This window comes from Rhinolophus ferrumequinum, chromosome 24, assembly GCF_004115265.2.
Source record: "Rhinolophus ferrumequinum isolate MPI-CBG mRhiFer1 chromosome 24, mRhiFer1_v1.p, whole genome shotgun sequence".
In the NCBI taxonomy this organism is placed as follows: Eukaryota; Metazoa; Chordata; class Mammalia; order Chiroptera; family Rhinolophidae; genus Rhinolophus; species Rhinolophus ferrumequinum.
In genome coordinates this window covers 43,144,640-43,159,923 of record NC_046307.1, presented here as the reverse complement: position 1 = coordinate 43,159,923, position 15,284 = coordinate 43,144,640, and the positions used below count along the sequence as shown (strand labels likewise).

Genomic DNA, 15,284 nt, shown 5'->3' with positions numbered 1-15,284 from the left:
GTCTGTGAGCCACGTGTGGGGCCCTGCGCGGAGACCGGCGGCGGGGTGTGGCCCGGCGGCAGCGCCGGCCCCCTCTCCTGTCTGCTGGCTTCACACTTTCCTCCCGGTCGCGCCTCGGTCCCTGCCGCTCCGTGCTGACGTCACGCCGGGACCTCCTCGATTTTCGTGGCCCACGCCAAGTGTCCACGCTGTGCTCGGCCCTCGCTGCCTCTGCGGGCTCGTGGGCTGCGAGGTAGGGGCACGGCGGGGAGTGGGGGGAGGTGGGAGGACTGCGGGGGCGCAGTGGGGACCGGCGGAGCCGGGAGGAGTCTGGCGCGTGGCCGGGAACATCGGGGCGCCGGGAGAATCCAGGCTGCGAGGTGGGTGGGGGGGATGGGGGCGCGCAGCGGGGAGCACCGGGCACGGGGACCCCGGCGGGGACCGAGAGGGGACCGCCACGCTGTGGTGGTGGGCAGCGCCCGCACGCTCAGCCGAACGCGCAGTGTCCGGGCGGGAAGCCTTGGGTCACAGCGCAGGTCCCTCCGCGCTAGTCCCGAGGACGCCCCGGCGGCGGCGAACGAGCCGCTGCACGAGGCGGGAGGGGAAACCAAGGGCGCACCGGGGCCGGAGGTGGGGAGGTCGCGGCAGGCGCAGGAGGAAGGCTTGGTGCAGCGCCGCGCTCAGCTCAGGGTTGGGGCTTCCAGGACCGACCCCGACCTCTCAGAGGGCACGCGGCCGGGTCGGGGAGCCCAGAACAGGCAAGGGGAAGGGAGGGGGCTCAGCGACCGCTGGGGCGATCCGCTTTCCGGGAAAGGGCGCCGGGCTGCCGCTTGCTATTCTGGCGCTGGGAGCCAACAGGCAGTGGGAGAGCCCAGGCAGGCGGCAAGAAGGCATTTCTTGGCCTGGGCCAGCTGGGTGGGCGAGGTGGGGGGAGGGGCCCCCTGGGAGCCTGGAGGCTCCTGAGGGCTGCTCTCCAGCCTCTGGTGTGTCCGGAGCGCGCTGGAAGGAGGGCAGATGTGGGTCCTTCCCTGCCTCTGTCACAGGGAAGGAAACGGTGTCAGGAGTGGAGTTGGTGCCCACGAGTGACAGCAGCCTCAACAGGAAGCCAGGAGGCCGAGGGGACCTGCGCCCTGTAGTCTGAACCCTCCGTGCCCCTCCTAGCAAATGGAAGGCTTCTGAGAAGTGTGAAACCTCAAACCCTGTACAGCGCAGGTCTGCACTGCGAGGGGCAAATCAGTAGGTCTGGAGGGTTCTGGCAGACAGCTAATGAATAGCTCCATGCAGCTGCTGGCATGTTTTGTAAAGCGTACTCAGTGACAAGAATCAGAGCGTCCTTTCTTGCCCAGAGGCTGGGGCATCTGCCCAGGCAGATGGGGGAACTAGGGTCCAGGCTCCAGGCTGGAAACAACCCACACCCTTGGTCGCCTGGCCGGTCAACCTGCCCTTTCCTCTGGCAGACCCTTCCTGGGGGAGGAAGTGGCCAGGACATGCCCTTTCCCGGCTTTTGGGCAAAACAGAGGCTAAGAGAGGAGGCTGCAGGCTCCCCAGAGGAAGGGCTGGCTGGCTGAAAAGTTTGGCAGTGGCCCCAGTATCAGCAGGGCAGGGCAGACACCACTGCCGTCCCACCTCGACAGTTAGACCTTTTCCACTTCTGAAACCCCTTTAGCATATTAAGAGTTTGGGCTCCCGTGTGAGTCACGGCTTTGCAATGGGGGCCAGTTACTGCCCAGCCATGCGACCTGAAATAGCAGAGGAGAGCGACGGGCAGCGGCAGAGCCCGAAGGACAGCCAGCCGCAGCCTGGTGTTGCAGGTTTCCCTTCCGAGCACCCACCATTGCCAAGATTAGCAGGTTGGTGAACAGCGGAGAGGGCTGGCCCTGACTGCGGCTCCCTCCCGTGGCACCCGGCTTCTGGGACACGGCCAGCTTCTGCGTGACGAGTCGTCTTGTGCAGAAATGACCTAGCAGAATAGAAGGGTCAGGTGGGAGTGACCCAGAAAGATGAATGAGGCCACACAGGCTTCTTGAGAGGAAATGCTGTCTGGGCAGACAGACGGCCACGTCTGGACCCCAGAGAGAGTAGGACCCGTGTGGAAGGACGGAGAGGCTCCAACAGCCTTGTGCTGGGTCTGAGCCACCAGCCCACGCCCGTCCAGTGTGGGCCTGGCCGCTGCTTCCCTGCTCTCGGCACCTGTCAGGCGGCTGTGGCCAGAGGCTGTGAGCTGGGGCAGGGCGTCGTGGGGTTTCTCTGGGTGGGTGTCCTACGTGGCTGTTCCAAACACACACGTGCTCTCCGTGGAGCTCGTAGGTGTGCAAACAGCTGTCCCAGGGAGGAGGGTGCTGAAAGGAAACAGTGTTCTCCAGGTGTGTCCTGGGGACCCTGCAGTGGACCCATGAGGTCAGAACCATTGTCACTGTCCTGAGACGTTGTTGGCCCACATGAGTGTGGTGCTGACGGAGGCAGGACTGTGTTCTTGTGTTTCACACACTTCTCGGTTTCAAGTTCAGAACAGTGAGTACTGGGAGACAGAGCCCACGTAGACAGGAGCCCTTGGGGTCCTAGGGGTGTCAGTACAGGGCCCTACGACCAGAGAACTGCAGCGCTGGCTCCTGGCCGCCTCCTTTGCAGATGCTGCCATGTCTGAGGTCCTTCCGTCGCAGCGTCTGTAGTCACTGGTTCCCTTGCACGAGTCTTCTGGCGCCCTGGAGAAGCTGTCTGCTGTGGCCCTTCCCATGCCACGTGATTTGGTTCTCTCTGAACTGCTGAGATGAGCCTGAGGTTTACAGTTTGGGTCCAAGTCAGACCTGGGATGGATGTGGCAGGGTCCTTGAACTTTTGGTAAAAAGGCATTTCTCATTTCCCGAGGCTTGGCCTGGGTTAGAGGTGTTTGCTGGCAGTGGAGCCCCCTGAGTGGGTCTGGGAGGTGGTAAGGGGAGTGGGTGTTGGCAGGAGGAGCGCCTGCAAATGAGAACTACTGTCCTGGGAGTCAGGAGAACCGTGTCTGAATCTGGCGAGCGGTGCAACCCTGGGCACGTGGCCTCCCTCTCGGAGCCTGTCTCCTTGGCTATAAGGTCAGTGGATCCTGGTGGCTACGTTTCAGCTGGTTGTGAGTTCAGATGAGGTGCTGGATGCAGAGTCATCTTGGGGTTCACGGGACGGTGGCCTGTGAGGAAGGTGTCGCCTGGGGCTGGTTCAGGCCACCTGAGGACATCAGCCCATCTTGTTTTCTTCTGCTTTAGAAAGCTGTGACACAGACCCTTCCGGTGTCCAAGCACACAGTTTATAGGCTACTCTGAGTTACAGAAATAGTAGTTCCTAGGCAGCTACGATACTAGGGGAAAATTTAGAGGTGACTGTTGGTGGTTAGGCCTCTCACTCCAGCTCTGTGCGGTGAGGGTGTTGGTGAGTGGAAGGTCTCAGAGGAGCCAGCAGCATTTGCGGGGGTTACATCACCTGCATCCAGACACAAAAATAGGCTGGTGAGATGCACGAGGTGTCAGGTGCTCAACGCAGCTCTGGGCGCAGGGTTGAAGTCGGGCAGGCTCTGGGCACCTCCTCCTTTTTGCTTGGTCCAGTGAGCTCTGGGCCAGGAAAGCAGGGGGTCCTGCATCCACACCCCACGACGCCCGGCAGGACTAGACACATATCCCAGAGTGATGAAGCCCCGCCTGGAACATGGTGGGGATTCAGTGCTCTTGGTGATTATTTTCATTTGCTGTTGACTGATTACTGAGAATTTCAGGGGCTGAGGCGGGTGTAAGCTGGCATGACCTTTCTGGAAAGCAGTTTGATGATACAAATCAAGATTCCTTAAACATCTGCACAGAATAGCTTCTCTTCTGGGAATCTATCCAAGGAAATGGAAACACAGGGTGTGTACCAAGCTTTTCATCACGGTGTTTTGGGGAAGCTGTTAAAAATGGCATTTTTTTTTATAGAGTGTTTAAGGGTTTGGGAATATATTCATAATGTACTAAGTCAAAAGGATATGATTGCACATGCAATTGGATCTTAAATTTGTAAAAAAAAATTATATGCAGAAAGAAAAACCCAGCTCTCTGTGTTGGGACGGATATCAGTGGGCATTCAATCCTGGCCCTCCCCTTATTGAAGCCAGCTCTTAATTCTGGAAAACTGTGTATGTATATACATATATATGTATATAATATCCTCTGCAAAAAGTTATAGCTAGATAGTTTTCCAGAGGAGAATTGATGTATATACCAAATCTCCCTCTCTATATGTGTCTATGTATATATATTTACATACACACATGGACACACATACATGCGTGGGTACATATAAAGTGATTTTCCGGATGCACGTTTTAAATTGGGGTTAGCTGACGGAGTGTGGCTATTTTCTCCCTTCTACTCACAGAAACAAGGCCCAGTCCTGCTTTCCAGCTCCGGCTGGGAGGCCTCATTCTCTACTTTGCCGAGAGGTTTTGCACATCTGGCTTGATTTTCTAAACCAAGAACCAGCCACACACTGCTCTCTTCTTCTGATCTCCCTTCTCTCTGCACTTTCATTTGTGCATCCTCTTTTCCCTGGTTTCTGGCTTGTTCTTTCCTCACCCCTCCTTCTGTCCCTTGAGGATCCCCACCCCGTCTAGGACCCCTGCCGATCACGTGTCTTTGGACCGAGACATAGCACAGAGTCCACAGCAGGCTCTGTGACCAGAGCCAGCCATTCACTGGTAGGTTTGCAGGGTGTTTCTGTCCCACACACAATACGCCAGTCCCCACGCCCCATTCAGAAGGAGAATTCCAGTTTGTAAGGTGACTTTATCACCGCACTCCCAGCCCATCTGTCCCTCCACGGCAGCTCCTCTCCTGCCTGGTCTATCCCAACAGTTAAAGGGCTCTTTCTTGCTTTGTGTATCTCTCCATTTATAGCGTTCCATGGTTGGCATGTGTGCCCGCCCCTAGGGGGGCAAACTTCTGGGTCTGGGCACCAGGGGGGCTGTCTTCCTCCCCACATACGCTTGCCTGGCTGGTCGGCCTGGCCATGTGGACTCAGGGATCATGGCTGCCTCTCTTGGGCACATGGGCCCTGCCAGGAAAGCTTGTGGCTGGGATCCGAGGTGCAGGGGCTGCGGGGGATGGTGTGCTCTTGGTGATCACAGAGGGCCTGGAGCAGCCAGTGTCCTGCCTGGAGGGGCCCCAGGTGGGTGGTCTTCCTGCTGGGGCTCGGACAAAGTTGGGGGGGGCAGTGGGTGTTGGGCTGCTGTCCTCACCAGGCCTGTGGGCCCCTCTGTGGGGTTCCCGCAGGGCTAGTGGCCTAGCCACGTTCTGGGGAAACACGTGTCCGTGCTGTGGGGAAGGACCTTTCCATACTGGGTGCTGGTGAAGGACCCAGCCTGCCAGAGAGGGATGAAATAAATGGCGTCCTTTGGCTCCGCTGGGTGGAAGTGCAGCGTCCTGGGGGGCCCGGGCTCCCTCTGACAGCCCCACGAGGCCCCTTACCCCCGTCTGAGAACAGGCCTGTGCGCTCAGCATGCATGTCCCCTGCAGGGCACCGACGGGCGAGAGGTGTCCACGCCACCCTTCGCTGTTGCTGAGAAGGCCCAACGCCAGGCAGAGCCCGCTCCCAGTGTTCATCTGCAGGGAGCCCTCGGGAAGGTTCTAGACGAGATCGTGGCTGTCCCTGTCCCCTGGGGGTTCATGGGCTGCAGCAGCTCCGTCCCTGCTCAGTGGCCAGGCCCACCATGCTGCAGTGCCGGCCAGCCCAGGAGTTCAGCCTCGGCCCCCGGGCCCTGAAGGACGCCCTGGTGTCCACAGACCCAGCCCTGCAGCAGCTCTACATGTCTGCCTTCTCCCCGGCTGAGAGGCTCTTCCTGGCCGAGGCCTACAGTCCCCAGAGGACCCTGTTTTGCACCCCGTTCATCCACACGGCATTTGACTGGCTCCTCAGCCGCCCCGAAGCCCCCGAGGACTTTGCAACCTTCCACGCCGGCCTGCGGACCAGGCGGCGGGTCCCCGCTCGGAAGCACATCTACCTACAGCCAATCGGTACCAGGGTTGGGGGGCATGTACCCCATGTCCCAGAGGGCTGGGGGCACACAACTGGGTGAAGAGCTGGAGGGCGTGTCCTGGAGCCATCAGGACCCCACTGTGGACACAAGGGCGTGAACTGGGCACGGGGTGTCTACCTGGATCCCAGGCAGGGCCTGAAATATGGTGCTGGTGGGCTCGGGATTGGGGGCTTCCTGTCCAACTGCGATTGTGATTACTGGTTTTTCACCTGGGCATTGGTCTTTCTTCCATTTTCCTCCTTATTTTTTGACCTTTTAAAAATGATGTGCTTTAATGTCTCATTTCTGTGCCTGACTCACCACTCTGTAAAGGCAGGTCCATGTCAGCCTTTTTGGCCTAGAAGCTGGTGCTGGGGTGGGATTCTGGGGTGCTGGGCTCCCTGGGGGGGCTTCTGAGGAGTAGGCGGGGCCAGCGGGGGATCCCTGAGTGCTGGGCACCCTGGGGGTCGCTCTGGGGAGTAGGCGGGCTGACGGGTCTGCTCCGCCCCCAGATCTGAGTGAGGGGCTGGTGCGCAGTGCCCTCCTGGCCTCCCTGCAGAGCTGCACGGAGGCCTTCTTCCTGGGACTACAGGTCAGGTGCCTGCCCTCCGTGCCCGCCGCGTCCATCCGCTGCTCGTCGCGGCGCAGTCAGGACTCTGACAGGCTGCAGCTGCACACAGGTGAGTGTGGCACGGGCTCCTCCCACCCCCACTTGTCAGAAGGCCTTTTCCGGAAGGCAAAGGTGGGAGGATGGAGCCCGGGAGAAGGAAGGATTGTCCACCCCTCTTCTTGGTGGGAAACATCTATTTCCCAGACTTTTGAACAGGAGGACTAAGATGATGCTCCTTCGCCACCCAGAAGTGTGTGCAGACTCGACTGTACAGCCCAGTGTCTGCTAGGAAACTCCAGGGCACGCAGAGCCCGGAGGCGGCTTGGGTCAGGCCTTCCAACGTCTCTCTCCAGCCTCCTGTCTAAAAGAGCCCCCACCCCTCCAATCCCTGGGGCCGCTGGCAGCTGGAGAAAAGGAGCTGGCTTGAGTGGTGGCACAGGTGGGCTGGGCACTCAGGTGTATGAGACCAGACTCAAGGTGAGGGAGGTCCGCAGAATGGCTGGGGCGAGTGGACTGACGGTTTCATCTGTCGTGGGAGGTGCTCAGCCGCTGCCTGCCTGCCTGCACACACTGCCTGCAGCCGCGGCGTCCTGCCGGTCCTTCCTGCTCGCCTCCCCACCGTCTCTTTCCTGTGTTTAGCCCATGAGCTATCCTCCCCCAGTTATTCTCGTTAGCTTCACCCGACCCGCTATTATACATGTGTTGAGTCCCTAATTTCCGTTACCACAGGTTTTCAGTTCTCTACTTGCTGGATTCTTTTTCCAATGAGCAGCGTCCCTTTTTCATGGTTTCCAGTTCCCTGCTAAAATGTCTGAGGTCAGCATTTCCATCCACAAACACAGTGCTTTTCGTCCTGTATTGGGTGATTCCTGTTTGGCACGCTGGTGCCTGCCTGCCGTCTCTGCCTCACCGCGCGTCTCGTTTTTGGTTGTTAGCTGGAGAACTTACTGTTTGACTTTTGAGGAGTCGAGGTCTGGGATGATGTGACTTTTCTCCAGACAGGAGTTTATGTTTCAGGGTTGACAGGGGCCTCCTGGCTGGGATGGGTGCCATCTGATGATGGCATGTTCCTTTCTATGTCCCAGGCTTCAGGTTTGGTCACTCTGAGACGCCTCCTGCTCACTGGGCACAGCCTTCCCCCGTCCCCGAGGGTCTGGAGTGGGGCCCAGAGAGCAATGGCGGGCGGGGCTGGTGCCCAGATGCAGGGCCCGGGACTCCCTGCCTGTTGGCCCCAGCCTCCCCACCCCTCACGCCCTCCGTGCCGCATGCAGTGCCATCACGCCTGCCGTTGCTTCCACCTGACTCGTGCCTCTGACAGACTCAGGAGACGCCAAGTGTCCGTCCTAGCTGCCCCAGGAGTTTATGAGGTACCAGTGTTGCCTCTGCTTTTTACCCCCAACGCCGAGTAATCCAACGGCTGCCCTGACCCACACTTCAGGGGCTGCACGGAGTCTGGAAGGGTCAACAAGCAGGTACAGCCCAGAGGTTACGCTGGGTTAAATTCTGGCGGTCAGATCGGCTTGCTTTAGATCACTCTACTAGTTTCCTGGGGCTCGTGACAACGTGCCACAGGCTGGATGGCTTAAAACAACGGAAATGTATTGTCTCAGAGGCTTGAGGCCCGAGTCTGAGACCAAGGTGTCAGCATGGCCATCCTCTGTCTGAAGGCTCCAGGGGAGGGTCCTTTCTGCCTCTCCAGCTGCTGGAGGCCCCGGGAGTCCGAGGGTTCCCAGCTTGTAGTAGAATCACGCCAGTCTCGGCCCCCATCATCACAGCGCTTCTTCCCTATGTGTCTGTCTCCTCTTCTTATAAGGACACCTGACTTACTGGATTAGGGCCACGGTAGGGACCCCCTCTTAACTCGATTACATCTGCAAAGGTCCTGTCATACAGGGTCACGTTTCAGGTACAGGAAATGAGGACTTCAATATGTGTTTTGGGGGACACAATTCAACCTATAACTATCATCATTGTCACCTTAAGAGCTAAAATTCCTTGGCCTTTCTTTAAGACCTCAGCCACTCATTTCCAAGGTCACACCCTAGACCTGTGCTGTCCAGGGCAGTAGCCACTGGCCACGTGTGGCTACTGAACACAAAAGGTGGCTGGCGACACGAGCTCTGCATTACGTGCAACATGCACATGGGGCTAAAGATTCAGTATGAAAAGCAGTGCAAACAAGCTTTTAATTTTTAAATATTTGATTACACGTTAAAATAATATTTTGGCTACTTTAGGTTAAATGAAGTGTTATTAAAATCAATTCGATCTATTTTACTTTAAAATCAGTAAAATTTAAAATTCAGGTGCACATTCGACTCATTTGTCTCCTCTGGACGGCATGGCTGAGGCTGCGTGGCCGCTCGCCTGCCATCAGGATTGCAGCGTCTCAGTCACCAGGCCTCCCTGACTGCCCAGCTCACCTGTCTAGTTAGCTCCCTGACTCACGGGCTTTGTCCATCAGGCACCACCTGTGGGGCCCCACCTTCTTCAGCCCCGATCTGCCTCCTGTCCTCTGGTCTCATGTTGCTTCATCATAATCCCTCCTGCCCTCCTCCCCGTCCTGTGCACCCCTGGGGCAGGCCAACTCCCATCTGCGTGGCAGCTGTGGAAACACGCACCGCCGAGGGTCTCTCACATGCGTGACCATGAGCCCAAGGGGGTCCGCGCCCCTGCCCCTCACGGCTCCTCCTGCTCCTTTCCAATGTTGACCCTGCTTCCTTTTGGCAGAGGAAGCACAATCGAAGGGGACTCGCTGCCCGCCCTGCAGCAGGCCGCCCTGCTCCCACAGCCCCACCCGGCCCCCACCCATCCCAGCGGGCCGCGGCACGCCGCCGCTATTCCCATCACGCTCGTTCCTTTACCTAAAGCCCTCGGAACACGTCTCTCGCCTTCTCTCTGGGTTGCGTGGCTTCCTCGCCCCTCCTTGCTCCATCGCTCTGAGACCCTGTCCCGGTGTCGCCCGCGCTGGCCATTCCGCTCTGGGCTCCTCCTCACTGCCCCCTGCTCCAGGCTCAGTCCCCCCGCCTCGGCCTGTCTAGCTGCACCCACACTCCTGGGAGCTGTATCAGTGCCCTCTGCTGCTGTCACAAGTCACTGCAAACAGAGGGCTAAAGAACATTCGTTGTCATACGGTTCTGGGGACCACAATTCAGGGGTTGGCAGGCTCTGGGGGAGTCGAGGGACCCCTCCACCTCGGCTTGTGGCTGAGCCCTGCCCTCTGCCTTCACAGTGGGCAGCGTAGCTCCCTCAGAGCTCTGACCTCCTTCCTCCCTCCTACCAGGACCCTGGTGCTGTCCTTGGCTCCGCCTGGATGATCCAGAATAACTTTCCCATTTTAAGGCCTTTAATGTCATCACAAAGTCCATTCTGGCACACGGGGGACCACTGTCTAGGACGTGGGTGTCTCTGGGGCTGTCAATCAGCTGGCCAGGCAGCTCGTCCCCCCTACTGCGTGGCTGCGGTGGCACTGTCCCTCTCAACGCCAGACTCGATGGCCCGTGGTCTCTCAGGTGTCGTCACTCTGATGGCACTGGGCGTCCTGGACACACCTTGTCCACCCAGCTCTTCCAACAGCTTGGGATACGGAGACTCCGAGGCCCAGGCCGGAGGTCCCCACTCCACACTGCGCTCGCTGCCTGGCTGCTCAGTCTGACCATTTCTCACAGTGTCACTAGCTCGTGTCCAACTTTGGGAAGGGCTGGTCTGAGGCAGAGGAAGAAGGGTGACAGAGTGTGCCTGCTCTGGGCCCGGGGCTGGGACACGGGGTCGCGGCCTCCTCCTCACGTCCCTCTGTCACCCATCCCAGAGGGCATCCTGGACTTCCTGAAGAATAGCAAACCGGGAGACGCGCTCTGCGTGCTGGGCCTGACGCTGTCCGACCTGTACCCCTGCGAGGCCTGGAGCTTCACCTTTGGCACGTTCCTCCCGGGGCACGGTGAGCTGGCACCCCACCCTGGGCACAGGTGAGGGCGTCGAACCCCTCCTGGCTGTCACCCAAGAGCCCCATCCTGGGGAACGTGTGTGCATGGAAACAGCTGCTCTTGAACTTGCAGCCCCCATCCAAGCCCCTCAGGCTGCGACTCTGCCCCTTCCTTGGTCGCTGTCACGTGGACATGCTGGCAGGGCTGGGCCTTCAGGACTGGGTGGCTTTGCCCCTGGGCTCCTAAGGCCAAGGCTGCCCCTGGAGCCCCTTCTCACTGCCTCCCCAGAGGTGGGTATCTGCAGCTTTGCCCGGTTCTCGGGGGAGCTCCTGAAGGTGAGGCCCAGCGCCTTGGACCCGGCCGGGGCACAGGTGGTGGCAGACGATCCCAAGACCACCCTGCGGGACGAAGGCCGGACCCTATGCTTCAGCACCCTGGCGATGGTCCAGTGCTGCAAGGTGGGCCTGAAGGACGGGTGCAGGAGCGCTGCACAGTGGTGGGAGGAGATGGGGGCAAGGAAAGGCACCAGCGGGAGGCCTGGGGGTGCCGGAGAGCTCCAGGGATCAGATAGGAGGACATGAGTGGACAGCTGTTGGGCCCTGTGTCCAGCCACTTACACTGTCTGGTCCTCCCAGTGACAAGGGAGACCATTCACTTCAGCGACACCAAGTCTTTTGCCCAAGGGCACACAGCTGTGAAGTGGCAGGGTTGGGATTTGAACCCGTCTGTCTGCCTTCAGGCTCCACACCAGATCGCCTGCATCCCTGCCGCCCAGAGCTGTCATCGGCGCCCTGTGTGGGCAGTGTCGGGGCGGGAGGGGCTGCCCTGGGTGGTAGGGGTCAAGGCTGCAGGGACAGTGGGGGCCTTCTCCCTCAGGTCACATGCCACGAGCTCTGCCACCTACTCGGCCTGGGGAGCTGCCGCTGGCTACGCTGCCTCATGCAGGGGGTGCTCAGCCTGGACGAGGCCCTGCGACGGCCCCTGGACCTGTGTCCCATCTGCCTGCGGAAGCTGCAGCACATCCTGGGCTTTAAGCTGGTGGAGAGGTACAAGGTGAGCTGGGCTCCTGGCCTGCAGAGCGGGCACCCCAGGGAGTCAGTGGGAACGGAGGGGTGTCGTTTGTAGAATTGTGTGCTGGGGTGGGGGTTGGGAGCTGTCACTGTGTCAAGCTCTCTGGGAGTCACTGGCCTCACCGGCAGCACGTAGCGTCCTTAGGCCGGGGCAGGTAGCACTGGGTGCAGGAGGGACGAGGGGCAATGGCTTGTTTCCGTCAACAAGAGCTAGGTCCATGGAGCACTGCTCAGTGCAGGACCCTGTCCTGGTGCTCAGCTCACACAGGATCTTGTATCGCGAAAGGGCACACGGATGGTGTGGTCCCCGCGCTGCCTTTTCTCTGCACGCTCACTGCCGCCCAGAGGAAGGGCAGGCCCCTCGGGAGGAAGCCGAACCAGACTGAGCGCGGCCCCTGCAGCCCTGTGGTGGAGCCAGCATGGCCACGCCGCCCTCTCCTGGTGGCGCGAGGCACGGCCGGGCCCGCGGCCCCAGGAAGTGAGTCAGCTGCTCCACTGCAGGTTGAAACCGTATCCTATGATAGGTTTCATAGGTTATGAACTCAGAAATTTTACTCTGAGTTCATAGTTCAAAGGCAGTGGGTGTTTATTTTTTTCTTTAAACCCACCTTTGGATGAAAACACTGATTTTAAAATAAAGGCAAAGGCCTGTCACCAAGTAGCTTCGGCTTAATTTTAAAACCAAAAATTTCAAGCCAAAAGCTTTAAATGAATTCCACTGTATTTGAGGTTCCGGAAGCCCATCTGTTTCTCTTGGAGACAGGCCGTCGGGTCTCAAAGTGTGGGTTTCGCTGACGGTCCAGGTTTCGGTGATGGTCCAGGTTTCGGTCCCCGTGCTGTACTCAGGTGCGGGGCTCTCAGACTCGGTGCCTCTGGGCCGGGTGAGGACTTGCATTTCTAACAGGTTCCCAGGCGCTGCTCGGGGACCCCACTTTGATAACCTCTGAACTAGGGGGCCGGGCATTTCCAGGTCACAGGCTGCCTCCTTGCACGGCTCCATGGGAAACAGAATACAAGGAGCGTGGAGCAAGTGGCCTGCCTGTTGGAGTGGGGAACCCAAGGTGTAGGGCTGCAGGGAGGCGGCGGGTCCTCGAGTCTCAGCTGCAGAGGAGCTAACAGTGGTCCTCGTGAGGTCGGAATGGGCACGGTCATCGGTGTCCAGCCAAGGCTGTCGTCACCAGTGCAGTGTCAGAAGGAAGGGGCTTGTGATCCTCTCGCCGTGTGTGAGGTAAACAAGGTCAGCCTCAGGTCTGAGAAAGGCCTGGATTCTCATTTCTGTCCTTCCTCGGGTCTTGTTCACCCACCTGACACGAACATCCAGGCCTTGTATGCCCTGCCCTTACACCCCTGACCTCTGACCCAGGGAATCCTCTGGACCACCCTGGAGGGTAGCCCCTCCTTTCCACCCAGAGAACTCCCTGAAATGTCGGGCCCACTCCCTTTCCCCCGCGGAAGCCTCATCCATGTGACTGGAGGGGCTCTGAGGAGGAAGGGGTGCTCCACCCTCGAATGGGGACGAGGGCAGCTGTCACAGCCGTGCCCCTCGGAGGAGGGGGAGGCCTGGCAGGACCCTGGCCTTCCAGGCTGTAGGAGGGGAGCTGCCCACGTGATCCCCAGAGCGCTGGTCAGTCCTGGCCATTGGGTCAGCTCCTGAGGACTCTGGTAGTGACAGTGATGACCGAGGCCCTGGACAGGAAAGGTCTCTGCTGTCTGTTCGCACCAGGTGGCCCTGTGCTGGTGACAGCTGTAAACACAAAGCCTTGATTTGTGGAGGCTGCCAGTTTCCATGGTGTGATTACTGTCACCACGGCCGGTTTCCGGCTGTCACTGAGGGCAGCATTGGGTAGAGCGTGTTGGTGTGGTCACCACACAGAGAGGCGGGATAACCCAGAGCAGTGGTCAGAGGAAAGTGCAGTGGAGACGAGGAAGTGATTGGAGTTTGGGGCGTTTATTCCCTTTGCTTTTAATATAATTTGCAAGTTGAATTGTAAACTCTGTACTTTAACTTTGACTGATGGCAGCTGAGCAGCGGGTTTGCGAGGCCTGAGTCTGCGAGTGGGCTCCTGCGAACTGCTGCATCGGGCTCGGCTCAGAAAGTGCTTGTCAGGACTCTGCGTCACGAGCCCGCCATGTGCCTGGGTAGCTGGGGACAGTGGGGTCCCCTTGGCTAAATGAGCAGAGAAAACCGCCAGTGTCTCTCCCTCGCAGAAATTGCATGCCTGGACACAAGCAGTGGCGGGGATGCTGCCCGGCCAGCAGGCGGGGGAGCTGTCCGTGTCGGAGGACAGCTCGCCAAGCAGTGCGGACTCGGGCCTGTGCTGTGACAGCGACTCGGAGCCTGGCACCAGCCTGTCCGAGCCCCTCACTCCCAACGCATGGACCCACACCTTCTCGGCAGAGCTGGAGCCCCAGGACGGGCTGGACTCCCTGGTGGCCTCGGAGGCCATCGCAGAGCACAGCCGGTGGCTGGCGACGTGCATCCAGGCCCTGGAGAGGGAGGTGACAGAGGAGGAGCTGGCACGGGTGGACAGAGCCGTGGACGCGCTGGCCCGCTGGGAGATGTTCACAGGGAGGCTCCCGGCTGTGCGGCGGGACTTGGCCTGCAGCAGAAACGGTGCAGGGCTGCGGAAGGTGCTGGGGGACAAGCTGTCCTCCCTGAGGAAGAGGCTGAGCACGCGCCAATTGTCCAGGGTGGACGCTTCTCCCTGTCGTTGGAAGGCCGAGGACAATTAGCCCAGTGCTGTGTCCTGTGCAATGTCTGCCTTTCCCTAGGACGCCAATGCCTGTCACCATCCAGTGACCTAGGGCGCTGTGGGTCCCCAGGGGTCACGGGGCGGTATCTCTAGGGAAGCTGAGGAAAATCTGTCTTCAGACGGCTCTCTTAGGCCCTGTGTCCTACTGACCACTTGCTCCCACACCCCAGCCCAGCCTGGACGTCAACATGGGAGGAAGGAGGCAGGGGGCCGCGCTATTGCCAACTTGGCTCCCAAGGCCCATAGCTGGGGTCTCTCCTCGAGGGAAGTGGGGGCGTTGTTTCTACCTGCAATGTCCCCCCACAAAGGGGTGCCTCCTGCCTGCTGACAGCAGTCTGGTCCTTAGGGACTTCACGTGGCGTCTCCGAGAAAGTTCTGGATGGCCACCACCCACTGGAGGGTGTGCCACGGAACTCTGCCACTTCTTCTGACGGTGTTGCAGGTGGGAAGGTGGGCAGGGCACGGCCCTGCCTGCTGCAACTTGCTGGTGAAACAGGCAGTTGCCTCTTGGGACAGTGTCTGACAAAGGTGGCCTGGGATCTGGCCAGTTAGTGTTCCTTATGCCTCTGTCTGTCCTGATTTCTTTTTGTTTCGTTCTAGCCGTTGTTCTCTTGGCAACTGACAGAACTATGTTAGCCTCCCTTTAATTTTTGTCAAATTTTGCTGCCGTCATTTGAAGCTTTTATGTATATACATTTGATTGTTTTCCTGGTGACTGGGCCGTTTTCACTATCAGTGCCCCCGTCTGCCTGCGTTGCAAGAGTCCCAGGCTGAGAACCTTCTGATCGCGACAGAATTCCTATGGCGTGATGAGTGGGTCACAGCTACTTTTCCCATCTGGAAAGGGGCAGCTCACACATTTTGTGGGTAGCTTATACAGTTTTGGAGGCTTCTATGAAAAATAGTACAAAATATAAATGTAGAAGTAGGAGG

The 15,284-nt window shown here is 59.1% G+C and overlaps 1 protein-coding gene across 1 annotated transcript; it reads left to right on the top strand.

Annotated features, from left to right (window-relative positions):
* The first annotated feature begins 93 nt into the window (after nucleotides 1–93).
* AMZ1 (archaelysin family metallopeptidase 1) lies at nucleotides 94–15,057 on the top strand. The gene is made up of 7 exons (XM_033095715.1): nucleotides 94–232; nucleotides 5,496–5,993; nucleotides 6,508–6,675; nucleotides 10,414–10,542; nucleotides 10,817–10,986; nucleotides 11,405–11,581; nucleotides 13,807–15,057. Exons 2-7 carry the CDS (start codon nucleotides 5,690–5,692, stop codon nucleotides 14,329–14,331), a joined length of 1,473 nt encoding a protein of 490 aa, XP_032951606.1. The 5' UTR covers nucleotides 94–232; nucleotides 5,496–5,689; the 3' UTR covers nucleotides 14,332–15,057.
* Nucleotides 15,058–15,284: the final 227 nt, after the last annotated feature.